Below are 13378 nucleotides of genomic sequence, written 5' to 3'. Positions count from 1 at the left end.
GGGCAAAAAAGCGCATATGCAGCATCAAATTGCATGTATTTTCTGATGTTTTACACCCCCCCCCCCCATGTTTATTAATGATATGGTGTTCTAGTGCCACTGAATTTGTCTCTTTGGAGGTACCTGTAATAGTGATTAAAATGCTGGGGAAAAAAGAAGAAATAGAGAGCATTTGTACCTCTCNCCCCACCCTCTATGCAGTGAGAGGGTACGTTTGTTAGTGAAGCGTGGCGACTCTGCAGTGGTGCGGTGCACCTGCAGTTGGATGAGCACTTGACACCAGAGAGCGTATTACACATAGCTCGCACATGCGTCCACACAGGCGCATATATAGAGGTAAAAGAAAACACGCACAAACGCTTTGCACAGAAACCCAGATGCAGACGGCACGTTGCTCGTCTCCCCTCGTTCATACAGCCTCGTGTGAGACTGCGTGCGTGCGCCTGTGTGCATGTACGCGTGTGAGGCTGCCTGATGACATGCACTCTTTATCTGCTTTGAATAAATTCACTTTATTTCTGGCTTCCTCGCTCCCTCTCCCTCTCTCTTGCCTGTCTCTTTCCCGCTTTCTTTCAGTATCTTAGCCTGCCTCCTGTCCTACTTCATCTCAATTTCTTTTTCCTGTTAATCACTGAAATATTTTCTCCTTCAAACGTATTTCTATCTCGCACGCATTCAGTTCCTTCTCTTCTTTTCTGCCTCCTCCTCATCAAAAGCAACTTGCCTCTCTGCTATTTCTAGTTTTTTCCCACTGCATGTTCCTCTCTCTCCCTCCCTCTCTCTGCTTTTTTTCTCTCACACCCTCCCTCTTTCCTCCTCATCCTCCTTCGACAGACAGAATGCTGCAGCATCCACTGAGCAAGGTAACGTGTGTGCAAGCAAGAGCAGGGTAATTCTTGCTACCTGCTCTGCAGCTAAAGGGATCTGTCCTCCTGTCATCTGTCTGCTATTGGATTTACCTGGAGAACAAGGACAGGATAGAAAGGGTGATTTTAAGGAAGCAAAAGAGTGACAGAAGGAGGCAACCATGGCCCGGCTGAACTGGTGTCTGGCAGCAGTGATTAGCTGGGGGAAGTTCCTCTTCTCTTGTTTCTTTCCGTTGAGAGCAGCTAGGAGAGATAAGGTAAGGCTGCGTTTGTTTGACCTACGGTACTATGTACTGACTCGTTTCAGTACATGCACACAAACTGGGGTCACCTTTCACAGCTGATTGTGAGAGCTACCAGACAACAGTCTGGTCATTCAGACATGTCCTATTTTTCAGCCTTCCTTTGCTGGTGGGTTTTCAGCCGCTCAGTGCATGATAAAACTGTCTAAGCAAAGTGTACTTTGTGAAGTCTCGTTCTGCCCCTGTGGCTTTCCAGAGTGTTGTGCTCAAAAAAAAGCTGTCCTACTGTACATTGTGCACAGTCACTTTAATTTAGCTCTCGTTTAAAAGATAGCGTTACTAGTGATAAGTGTTGAATCACAAATTCAGTTTTGCTGCGCTATGATAACAAAACCTGACAGGTTCAATGTCCCCACTTTCCCAGTTTTCTCCACCCCCATTTTTAGTTTTAGAGATTAAAAGGACACTGCCGCAAAGGGTCCCTTAGGTTTATGCTGAGTTAATGGCTGCCATTTTTAAGGAAGGAGTAATTCTGTGGGTACATTGTGAATCCTTTGCACCAGATTGTTTGGTTTTGTTAGTGCAGTAGAGTTGCATGGGGTGTTTGTGCTGAACCAACCCCAAAATATGTCAGGAGAGTCTTTGGTGGTGCATGCTCTGGCTTTGTAGCATGAGATTCCCAGTCTGAAGTTAATGAGAGCGGTCAGATTAGGGGTCAAGTTTTCATTATTTCGCTCATTTCATGCCTCAGTGGTTTTGTCAGTGCTGATGTGCCTGCAGAAAAAAAAAATCTTTTGCCGCAGAACAACTGTTTTTTCTTGTACCACTCACCCCACCCCCAAATTTCAATCTGTCCCAGCACACGTTCCCATCCTTCAGATCTTGCCAAGACCATAACCCAGCATTATTCATCCAACTTCCCCATCAGCTATACAGCAACACCATTTCTTGCTCTGTGTAGACACTTTCTCTTCTTCCCTGCATGAAGCCTCCTTCTTCAGCTACAGAGCTGTGCTGTAAATAATTAGATCTCAGTCATCAAACCACTAGCAATATCTTTACTGTATTATCAGTTATCACTATGAAGGACAAAAAAATAAAGAAATAAAATAAAGAAAAAAATATTTTTTTTGGACTGGTCTGAATTTCGGTCAAAGGCTGTTGTAGTTCATGCTTAACCCCACTATGAAGGAAATGGGCATTTTTGCAGCATTGCAGAAAGAATAAAACATTACTGTGAAATCTAGGTATAGGGATATTTCAACCTACATAGAGACTCTGAAAACAATTCTCAACCTGTCCAACATTTACATAGCATTTATTTATTTATTTTTAGATTTAAATAGATGGTCACATACCCATTCTGATATCAAATGTATAACTATTAGAATTTTGAATGACATTCATAAGAATGGCAGCCAACTTGAATAATTAATATATGTGTTTCTTACATAATGCAGCAAAATGGTGTTCAATGTGATTATATATTAACATAATTACATTACAGTCAATGCATTCACCTAATCAGACAAGATAACCGTTTCAGTTGTGTCAGTTTGTAAAAACCAGTAAGAAAAGGCAAGTAAACATAGGCATTTGATTTGATTTTCAGTGGCCTTATTGTCATTTCAACAATATAAATCTTGTACACAATGAAATGAAACAACGTTCCTCCAAGATTGTGGTGCTACAGAACATAAAATCAACACAGGACTATGAACTAGAATGAACTAGAACAGCAGAAATAAAGTAGCAGTTTGTTTACTATGCTGCTGCAGCAATTTTCAGAAGAAATGTGCAAAGCTTGCAAGTGAAGTGAGAATAATGATCAGTGAGTGTGATGGCATTAAATTAGCAAAAATGCAAATGTAATATGTGGCAAAAAAAAATCTTGTTGAAGCAAATATATGTAGGTGTAAATATGTGCATAATATAGACAAAATTATATTCATAATTTATATCTCACTTAAGGCAGAAGTGTGAATGTTTGCATATTTTATGCAAACAATGTGCTAACCACTTTTTCTGTGACTTTATTTTAACGTAATCTCAGATTTGTGCGTGTGGTTCATTAACAGTTCTTTCAATCAGCAAAGATTTCCTATCACCTTTGTATAGTGTGTTTTTTTAATCAAAATATTGATTGTGTTGAATATAATCATTTAGTATGAAAGGGTCTCACAACCATCCTAACAGACTCACACTCCAGCCTGCTAATTACACACATTTAATTTACATCGAGTCAGGCTGGATATGACTCTTGTCTGACCTGAACTTCTCCTTTCATTGCCTTCCTGCAAAATGAGCCCTTTAGCTAGTATAGGAGTGCATGCCAAAGAACCACAGGCAGACAGGATTTGGCCAGTAGAGTAGAAATGTACACCTTGTGGGTGGTTAAAGATCCATGTTGTTATACTGTGTTCAGATATTTGAAAGGGATCCATTAATATGACACTCTGGGCTCAACTACCACTAACGTCCCTTGAGCAATTCATTTAACCTCAGGCTACTCAAGGGGGATTGTCCCTGTTGTAAGTGTACAGGATAATAAAGCATCCCTTCCCCCAGCCCCTTTCCTTCAACCTCCAGTAGAGATCTGTCAGCCCATTCATCCCAGAACTTATTTAATTAAGTCAACGAGAAGAGAAGAGTAGACTCCATCCCAGACGTACTGATCACTCTCACTGGGAAATAGGAGGTTTGGTTTGAAGTGGCAAAGGGAGGAAGACTAAGATGCATGTTAACCCTGAAAATAAACAACTCTCATACTAGGTTTAGATTTGACAAAACTAAAAAAGTTCTTACAATTTCCATAAATGTTCTCTGCCACACTTAAGGTCTGATTCTATTTTTTTAAATAATGTATACATTCAACAAAGAGCTTGGATTTTCATGTGCAAATTGTGTGTTGTGTTTTCATGTTAATTGTTCATTAATTTATAATTAAATAATTATTTACATAATCATTTTATAATCATTTGTCACTCATATGATTTATTATTTAAATATTTGCTATTATTTGTATCATTTTTTTTATCATTTTTCATTATATTTTTATGAAGTAGTTTTATTGTTTATTAGTTTCTCCATTCATTTATTAAGTTTCTATATTTTATATTTCTTACGTATTGTCATTGTTTTTCAATCTCATGCTTGTGGGGTTTCATGAACTGTGTTGTCTGTATGAATAGAGACAGATGGAAGCCCAAGGTTTATGGGAAGTTGCAAGCAGTTTTGGTATAACAATACATGCTGAATTTGTTGAGAGAACGTTTGATAAATTGTTCAATAAACTCTATTTTTACCATCATAACATTTCCTGCTTCTGCTCTTCTTTGGCTTTTCTTGGTCAACGTCTTGACTGACACGACTGTTAAGCGTTTATTTTGGGTATCAAAAACTCTGCTGACTAGTTGTTCTGTTAAATATTGTTAAATATTATCCTAAATATTATCTGGTGTGGAAACCTGATCTATCGAGTTTAATAATATACATAATATATATAATTCAGATAAAATAAATGTTTGGTAGCAAAAGGTAATTGAGAGGGGAATGATTTTATTGCATCAAATATATTGGTCACAGCCGATTGTTTTGGTTTGTCATCTTCCATCAAGAATAAAACCTGCTCTGAAGTAGGTTATTGTTTATTATTAAAATCACATTTTTTCAGGTATATATCTAATAAATGCTTGGTAATAATAGCAACAGTGGGAAAAAGTGCACAAATCAAGCACTTGAGTAAAAGTAGAGATATCCTAATAAAATAATACTATAGTATTGCTACTTTTACAGTTTATTTATTTACTTTATGTATTTAAGGTAAAATAAAAAAAGCGATTGATTATTTTGCAATAATTTTTTTTATTACTGAAATACACTATATTGCCAAAAGTTTTTGCTCACTTGCCATGACTTGCATTATGAACTTAAGTGGCATTCGATTCCTAATCCATAGGGTTCAATGTGATGTCCACCCTTTGCAGCTATAACAGCTTCAACTCTTCTGGGAAGGCTGTCCACAAGGTTTAGGAGTGTGTTTATGGGAATTTTTGACCATTCTTCCAGAAGCGCATTTGTCACACACTGATGTTGGACAAGAAGGACTGGCTCTCAGTCTCCGCTCTAATTCATCCCAAAGGTTCATCTATCGGGTTGAGGTCAGGCCAGTCAAGTTCATCCACAGCAGACTCTGTCTTTATGGATCTTGCTTTGTGCACTGGTGCACAGTCATGTTGGAAGAGAAAGGAGCTAGCTCCAAACTGTTCCCACAAAGTTGGGAGCATTGAATTGTCCAAAATGTTTTGACATGCTGAAGCATTCAGAGTCCCTTTCACTGGAACTAAGGGGCCAAGCCCAGTTCCTGAAAAACAACCCCACACCATAATCCCCCTCTACCAAACGTTACACTTGGCACAATACAGTCAGACAAGTACCGTTCTCCTGGCAACTGCCAAAGCCCAGACTCATCCATCAGATTACCAGACGGAGAAGCACAATATGTCATTCAGAGGATGCATCTCTACTGCTCTAGAGTCCAGTGGCGGCTCTCTGCACACTGCTCTTGAGCTAATCTGAAGGCCACATGAAGTTTGGAGGCCTGTAGCGAATGACTCTGCAGAAAGTTGGCGATCTCTTTGCACTATGCGCCTCAGCATCCACTGAACCATCTCCATCAGTTTACTTGGCCTACCACCTCAAGGCTGAGTTGCTGTCGTTCCCAAATGCTTCCACGTTCTTATAATAAAGCTGACAGTTGACTGTGTAATATTTAGGAGCAAGGAAATTTCACGACTGGATTTGTTGTACATGTGGCATCCTACCTCAGTTCCACGGTGGAATTCATTGAGCTCCTGAGAGCAACCCATTCTTTCACCACTGTTTGTAAAAACAGTTTGCATGCCTAGTTGCTTGATTTTATACACCTGTGGACATGGAAACAATTGGAACACATGATTACGATTACTTGGATGGGTGAGCAAATACTTTTGGCAATATAGTTATCCACTGATAACTAGGCTGCTACTGATAAATATTGACAATTTAAGTGTGCAAACAAGTGAAAATAAAATATATAACCTAGTATATAAAAATAGAAAAATTAAAAACCAAAATGTAAAAACAGATGTCAAATAGAGTGAAATGTGTTAACATTTTAAGAAACTATACACCTACGTAATACTATGTAAACATATAACTAGTATTTTCTACAGCAGTGGGAATGAAGCATGTTCACTAATTTGCATCATTTAAGAATGTGTTTAGATTTTAAATAAAACCAAATTCATTCAGACATGTCCACATTTTTAGACAGTAGGCTTAAACAGCTCCCAAATTTATACCAGAATACTCACAGTTGCAACATAAAAATGATTTACACTTGATAAGTTATAAAGTATGGCACTAGTAACTTGCATTTTATGCCATCAGTCATAAATGTAAACATAAATCAGAGGATCTCCTGTTACTGAATCATTTTGGATTAGATTTCTAAATGCTGTCACTTAGAGTAAATAAGTAAATGAAGTAAAAAAAAATCCCCCAAAAATAAATAAAAGTACACATACTTAAAAATCAACATACTTCAATAACAAAAAAACGAAGACCACAGAAACATAGTGCTTATTTAAATGAACTGACTCCCTCAAAGATCTTAGTTTGACAGGCACAGTGCAGTATAGGGAATGCCTGCTCGTACATGATTTTTTTCTTGTATCTGAGAATTCCTGCCTCATACATGTCATGCTATATGAAGTATAAATGATTTAACTTTATTTTTGTACCGTTCATTGTTTTAAAAGAGACTTTTTATGCTCACTCACACACATGCATATTCTCTATTAATTTATTTGATAGACCTGTTCAACTGCTTGTATAACTTAAATATCTAATCAGCCAATCACACGATAACAACTCATTTAGCATTTAGGCACGTAAGTCAGGACAAACTGTCGAATTGAAAGTGTAGCAAAAACTCCCACATATCACACAATAAGAAAAGAAATATGCCCACATGAGGGTTTTTTCAGACAACGTGAAAAATAGATATATTTAAAAACTGCAATGGATTTTTTGTACGATGGCATAATCTTAGCCTTCAACACCACTTCATAGTGTGGATTTAGTATGGATTAAGGGCACTGAGCGTTGTCATTTTTAAGACCTAGAACTTGTGATCTAAGACCTGTGCATGAACACTCTCAAGTGGCCAAGACCACAAGTGTGGGTATTTGCCTTTTCCTACAAGATTGACCTGAATATGACGTCTGTAATAAATCCTGCTCCTGAAGAACCAATATACTGCAGAGGTTTGCTTCACACTTGCTTAGACATGTCTAATGATCCAAGAGACATTGATTAGCTGGTTCAAGTGTGTTCTAAAATGTGCAGGATAGTGGCCCAGTTATGTAAGTAAAGGAATGCAACCAAATCATTTTTCTTTCAATACAGTTACAGTACAAGAGATAATTATGATTTTGAAAGGAAATACAGACAAAATTTCTGCTCTAAACATTACTGCTTCAACATATATATTCAACTAAGGTATTCTGGGATGTGTTTGACATCAAAATAGCAAAAACTATACAAAGTGTTCCCTCTAGCACTTAAAGAGTCAAACTCAGTTAGCTGAATTTGACTGCTGACGATTTGGCATAATCATGGATTGGTTGGTTCATAAAAGCTCATGTCAGAGTTGCTGTCATAGCAACAAGTCTATAAGTTTAAACCTGTTTGCTTGGCTGTTCCCTTATAAGATTTGTCAAGTTTTTCATCAGGTGTCTTTTTTTTAATTACATGATGTCATGACATTGTCGATTGTTGTTTCATGTCACATGACATGCNATATTTTAATCCAATCCACAAATTTGTTGTAACAACCAAATTATGTATAAAGCAAGAATGGATTAAAAAGGGTTCAAAGCATTTTGTAATCCAGTCACTGAAACCACATATAGAGGTAGTCAGAAACACTTTTGACTACATTGCATTTATAGTTGTGGTGAGCCTTTCGCTAAGACACCTTTGTTACCCTGGGAAATGATGATTTCCCAAGCAGAGCAGTTTAATTATCCACACCTCCACTGCATCTATTTAAACACAAAGAACTTATCACTGAGCACTGTCTCTTTCTCCTTAGGTTCAGACCGACCATTCACTTTAGAAATCTACTTCTTTTAGTTTATCGCCGCTTTCGGACAGAATCGTACAGACACAGATGTCGCTGCTGCCAGCAGATTTCGTCAAAATCTACGGTCAAGTTGAGCCTTTGGACAAGAGAAATGGCTTCAATAGTTAACCAAACCTAACGACTGTGGTTACATGCATCTTCCTAAACTCTATTTTTAGAGCTATAAGTGATGCAATACAAAAAACAATGAGCTAATTAGGCTGTCTAATAGGCGCAAATTAGCCTAATCTGCTTGCAAACCTACAGGCTTCCATCCACACCAAAACATTACAGCTATTGATTTTTAACGAAACATGCCAACTAAAATGCATCTAACCTTAAGTATTGAGACTCGTTGAGACTTTCATTCTACACTTGCCTAAACCTTTAAATAAAGTTCCCTCCACAGTTTTGAACTGCTACACTGTATGTGTGTGTCCTCCAACAAAAAACAACCCTACAGGTCTGTTTGTGCAAACACCTTAATTCAAACTATATTAACATTTTAAATTTAAGCGTCCTCTAGCAGGCATAAAATAATGACAGTGTCTTGTTGTGCCTGTTGTCATGAAACAACATATGACTTTCATTACCAATCAAAATGAGTGTCCATTTAAATGCAGTGTGTGGAGTTTTTTACACGGATCTCTGTTGTCAGTAGCAGCACAATTGTCATATACGCTCTGATGGGTCATATTTCATAGATTTGGACAAACGACCTACATGGGCGTATTGGTTGGAGGACAGGTTGGTCTGTCTCTTGTCTTTCTTCTACACTGGAGGAGAATGTGAGCATGCTTGTTATTTTGTTGTTTTTGTTTGCATTTCAATTATACTCGCAGATGGAAGCATTTCCCCTCCTGTTCTGGTCAACAAAGTAATACAATGGCTAACAGACATTGCGCGGTACAATGGGGGGCATTTGGGAACAGAACCCACAGTGCATAAATCACTTGCAATTTCTTGTCAGATGGTGCATCTGTTCTTCACAAAATTCACAGAACATTGACATGGTAGCATACCTCAAGATCTGTAACTGGATTGTCAATTTAAAAAAAAAAAATTGTCCATTGGAAACCTATTAGACTCCTGACTCCTGCAAATGTTAAAAATCCATTCCCTTCATCCTACATACTGGATAACAATCTGTATGAAACAGCTAAAATCATTTCCTGTGGTTGTTGCTTCCATCAAGCTTGCTAAATGAGTACATACCAAAAACCAGGGTAAAGAGTTCTGAAGTTTCCATGGATGAAATACCCAGGTCCACACACCAGAATGGACCAAGAAGTAAAGGGCTAGGCTTCTGAACATCAAACATACTAACCCATACCCAGTTCTATGTTTGGGCATCGTGAAAATCATGCAATTGTATGGGGCCCCATGGCCCATGGGGACACCACCTCCAGAACACATAATAGCGCAAGCATAATAGCATATCAGTGACCTAGTTAGGAGCAATGTCAAGCTGTTCTTCTATTTGCGAGTTCTGCCACTGAAGGTCCCTCAAAAAACCCTCTTGCTTGCCTACTAACACCATTTCCGATAATCATTACCTTCATGCAAGTACAGTAGAAATAGCTACTAAAAATATAATATAGCTACTACCAAAATCTATGAACACACATGTATCTTAGAGCTTGAAAGCTATGGTATGTTCTAGCCTCAGGCTATCTTTATTTTCAAACAATGAGAAGGTGGGGTAGAGAAACAGTGGGGATGGCAGAGGGAATATTTTTGGTTTGGTTTGGTTTAGATATTAGGCCTGACTAAGAAAGGACAGACTGGTCAGATCACCAAGCAGGCCAAGCTTTTAAAAAGCTTGAAGGAATAGATCAACCAAAAATATTCTGAAGCTTCAGAAACTATGGTTGAATGATGCTTTTACTTAATTTCTGTGTTTTGACCGTGGCAGTTCCACTGCTGTCAATGGAGGATCAAAAAGATCTTGGATGTCACACTCAGATTTGAATTTTTGCTCCAAAGATGAAAAAAGAATGACATTAAAGTGAGTCATCAAAGACTGCATTTTCATTTTTGAGTGAACTAACCCTTTAAGGAGGTCCTAAATTCAAAGGCAGTGCTTTACAGATCTTGTGGCTGTCATTTCTTGAAATATGAATTAAAGCCATCAGTAAGACAGTTTTTTTTCCTTGTCAAATATTTTAATTACTGGTTAACAAAGTCAAAGTCACATTAACACAGTCTCAAATTATATAAAATCTTATAGGTTCCTCAATGTATTAATTTTGAAATTTGCTACACTTCAATAATGTGAATCTCCCAAAGGTGCATCCCAAAAGTGTTCTCATCACTCAGTCATCAAGATCTGGTGGCTGTGGAGACCATTTGAAAATAGTGAACCACTGTAATGCAGCAGAAATCGAGACTCAACAGACTGAGCAACTTTGTTTGGTCATGAGTTTCCATCAGTTGTACGCTTCAAAATTCCTCATTCTGAAGGGCCATTTGAAAGTGGCCAGTTTTGAGCACTTTGGTTTGGAACGACCCATGAGATGGCATGGTTGCAATGTACAGAATTGCATGGTACAGAATTGGATTGGGACTGGGACGAGGACTTACCCTGGCTTATGTTAGTGGCCATAGGAGCAACTCATGAGAGTACTGGGTTCAATGAACCCAAATTAACTTGTTTTTGGGTTACTGGCCCATTAGATGCACTTTTGAGCCACCAGAAAAAAACTATGAGCATGTGGATGAAATGGATAACTTAAAACAGACGCAAATAAATACAAAATGGTTACAGGGGATCAGGCACATGGCCTTGTTGCCCGTAACCTCTTAAGTTGTTGTTCGATTGATTGAAGCAGGCTGGGCTGAGCAAAGTGTGAGTTCTAATACAGTGTTAGAATAATTTTGAGGATATATTCTATAGTGTAAGCATGGAAGTCATTTTGGGGGGTTGCATTTTATAGGGGAGGGTGTGACGACCTTTTCGGTTGGTTCTTATTGGGAGTGTGAGTATGTATCTGTATTTCTGCAGGTGTGCAGCTGATTGCGTGCTCTTGGTTCAATCGAGTTATTATTCTTCGGTCTTTTGTAACCTGTCTCTTGAGATCGAGAAGCGTNTTTCTTATTTGTAGGGATACCTTTTAGGGATTGTAAAAGTGCCAATTACATGTTTTTCAGTCATGCAGAATTCAAATTGTTGTTGCTTTAATAACTGTTGCACTATTATGCTACTTGGCAAGAATCCAAGGAAAATGGTAACAAACCTGTCTATTTATCATTGTATCATTAATTTATTTGTAAATGTGTTTGTTTAGCCAATTTTACTTTACTGTTATTACTTATTCTAGATTGTGTTGTCTGTTTTATTTAAAAAAAAATTCTGAATTCTATGTAATATATTTTAATCATTATCACCAAAAATGTCTAATAGATACATATCACTAATCAATTTAATAAATCAAATTAAAACAAGTTCTTTAAAACAAATCATCTTCCTTTGGTAAATGTGGTGGCTCTGCTTTTATACTTTGTTGATTTAAAAAATTTAATTTCAGAAAAGGACTCTTTCTGTCTCAAGACAGCACTGACCATTTCGCTATATAATGCCAAATCAGTCATTTGCAGAGTCCAATAATAATGCTTAATATTAACATAAATCAATTAATTGAGTGAGAATTCCTAATGGTTGCACAGGATGTTGATAGACCATCAGATAGAAGCTTAAAAAGAAAAGAAGCTTTAAAACTGGAAGATTCTACAGTGATGGACTGCTCTGGGAATTCAGGCAACCTAAGCAGTGGAAGGAAAGAGAGTAGCAAAAGATAGCAAGTAGAGGACCAATGAAAAATTTAAGTAACGTTAGCAGGGACATAAGCAAGCAGGCATGCAGTCGAGATGGAAGAGAGTAAGGCCCTGGCAGAGAAGGGAGGAGGGAAATAGAAAAAGGGACCTAAACATTGGGGGTGGGCTGCCTGAGAAAGAGAACTGCACTTGAATAAGAGAGGGGGAAAAAAGGAAAGAGAGAGGGAAACGGAGGGGAGGGGGACACAGAGGATGAGTGCAAAGGAAAGGGGGAAGGCACAATCATTGTAGCTGCATCTTTGCTGCATCACAGATCACCCAAATAACAAATGGATGTTTTGCATTTGATTTAGAATATTGACCTTCTCTGAATTCCATCAGTAGGGTGCCATAAGCAATATAAAAGTGGGAAAAATACACACTTTCTAAATGATGATTTATTTATTTATTTTTGTCTATAGCAGTTTCAACTTTCAAAAGAAGACCAATAAAGAGCAGAAATAATACACAGCTTTCATAGAGGATTATACAGTTTCATCACATGCAATACACATACGCAATAAGTTATCAAGGCCATGCTAACTGTAAGATACAATGTGCAGCAGAGCCATGACTGTGTCCACAATATAGCGCAGACTCTTCTTGATTTTATAAAATCTTTTATTTCTATAATCACCTAAGAATTTTCATTTAACCTAAATTTCACTCAACTTCATTAAGTGCCATTTTTCCACTAGAAGATCTACCTTCTAAAATAAACATACTGCTATACAACATGCTATACAACAAATGAGAACTACTTGTGTCCACTTTTGCCTTGTGCCTTGTGCAGATTTAACCCCGATCAAGCACACCAGGGGGGTGTTCCAGAAAGCAGGTTATGTGACATACCCGGGCATGTTTAAGGGCAAATAAGCGGATAAACTCATTTTTCAGTTCCAAAAATGGAAGTAACTTTTAGGCGTATTTTCTCTGAAAATATCCTGCTCCAGAGTAGGTTCTATTTCAGGGTTAGTTCACTTCAGTGCTACCAGTGCATGAGTGACCTACTGACAAGACTCCATGGGTGTGACAGATTGTGCACAATCAATAATATATATTATTACAATATAGCTATGTAATATATACATAGTTGTAAAATATGTTACTTTCATGTTAAGTATAAAGCACTAATATAATATATGTAAGCAATAAGCAGGGATGAATTATCGCACAGGCCTGCCAGGCACGTGCCCAGGGCACTAGATCAGAGGGAGCCCTAGTCAAAATTACCACTACTCTAGGAACACAATTTCAACTGTGCAACCTCAGATATATGAGGCAAGTTG

General features: G+C 37.8%; 1 protein-coding gene across 1 annotated transcript in view; it reads left to right on the top strand.

The window, feature by feature from the left end:
• Positions 1 to 845: 845 nt before the first annotated feature.
• Positions 846 to 13378, top strand: part of tns1a (tensin 1a) — a 50728-nt gene continuing 38195 nt past the window's right edge. The window contains exon 1 of the mRNA XM_043241646.1: positions 846 to 1123. Within this exon, the coding sequence (XP_043097581.1) occupies positions 1028 to 1123 (96 nt within the window). The 5' untranslated portion in view covers positions 846 to 1027. The remainder of the gene's footprint in view (positions 1124 to 13378) is intronic.

The sequence above is a fragment of the Puntigrus tetrazona genome, chromosome 6 (genome assembly GCF_018831695.1).
Source record: "Puntigrus tetrazona isolate hp1 chromosome 6, ASM1883169v1, whole genome shotgun sequence".
Taxonomy (NCBI): Eukaryota; Metazoa; Chordata; class Actinopteri; order Cypriniformes; family Cyprinidae; genus Puntigrus; species Puntigrus tetrazona.
The sequence above is the reverse complement of the archived record's forward strand: the minus strand, read 5'-3'. Positions and strand labels throughout refer to the sequence as shown.